General features: G+C 36.5%; 1 protein-coding gene across 1 annotated transcript in view; it reads left to right on the forward strand.

The window, feature by feature from the left end:
• LOC109581517 (zinc finger MYM-type protein 3-like) overlaps nt 1-941 on the forward strand; it is a 1,424-nt gene extending 483 nt beyond the window's left edge. Inside the window, exon 2 of the mRNA XM_019995692.1 lies at nt 8-941. Coding sequence (XP_019851251.1) covers nt 10-831 — 822 coding nt within the window. The 5' untranslated portion in view covers nt 8-9 and the 3' untranslated portion in view covers nt 832-941. The remainder of the gene's footprint in view (nt 1-7) is intronic.
• Nucleotides 942-1,175: the final 234 nt, after the last annotated feature.

A 1,175-nucleotide genomic window follows, 5' to 3' on the forward strand; every position in this document is an offset into this window, starting at 1 on the left:
GCTAAAGGAATGGGAGTTGCAGTTAAGAGAGCAGAGCCAATAGACAAGAGAGAGGAAGACCTTATGTGGTCAAATGGGGTTCTAGGAGATTCATCTCCACAATCGTTAGTAGACACAATGGTATACATGTGTGGCTATTATTTCGCTTTGAGGAGTGGGCAAGAGCACCGTGATTTGAGTTTTTCGCAGCTAGAGATTATAGAGAGAGATGGCTTGAAAGTTTTGCGATATTTTGAAAACACATCAAAGAATAACCCTGGAGGACTAAAGCACAGGAAAATTGAACCCAAAGTAGTTGAGCACAGTGAAAATAAAAACAATCCTGAACGATGTTTCGTGAGATTTTATCAAATCTATGTCTCACATTGCCCTCCAGCATCAAAACGTACCAGCGATTCGTTTTATCTCCCACCACTAAAAAAGAAGAAGGATGACATATGGTTTTCTGGTGTACCCATAGGACACAACACTTTGGGAAAGACGGTATCTCGATTATGCAGCATGTCTGGCATCAAAGGCTTCAAGACAAATCACTCGTTGAGGGTCACTGCTGCAACTAGGCTCTTCCATGCAGGAGTAGATGAGCAACTTATCATGAAGCGAACTGGCCACAGAAGTATAGATGGAGTTCGAGCTTACAAAAGGATTGCAGATGATCAAAACAGAGAAATTTCAGATATTCTCAACAACGAAAATGGGCCATCTAAGAAAAGGAAAATTGAATTAGATACATGTATCAGTGAAGAATGTACTGAAATTTATTCCAAAACACCATTCACCCTCAATATAACTAATTGTAATAACGTCTGTATCAAGATGACGAAGGAATAGCCTAAAAAAGGGAACTAGAGAAAGACACTAAAGACATAATCATAACAATTATTCAACATAATTATTATAATCTTCAATTAATTATTTAACGAGATAGGTTTATATTTTTACGAGCTAGGTTAATATGAAAAATAATTGACCTCCAATACTGCAATTTCATTGGTCAATTGCAAGGTGGCATGGTAGAATATTATTTATTGTTCTTTATTTTCAAAGGTAAAGTTATTGAAGATTATGAAAGAGATGAAGAGGTACATGCTAATACTTTATTGTGCTTGATGGTTACATTTGTGATTTGATTTTGTGTATATGCTATAAGCATGCAAATTGATCAGACGTACATG

This window comes from Amphimedon queenslandica, unplaced genomic scaffold (assembly GCF_000090795.2).
Source record: "Amphimedon queenslandica unplaced genomic scaffold, v1.1 AMPQUscaffold_13435, whole genome shotgun sequence".
In the NCBI taxonomy this organism is placed as follows: Eukaryota; Metazoa; Porifera; class Demospongiae; order Haplosclerida; family Niphatidae; genus Amphimedon; species Amphimedon queenslandica.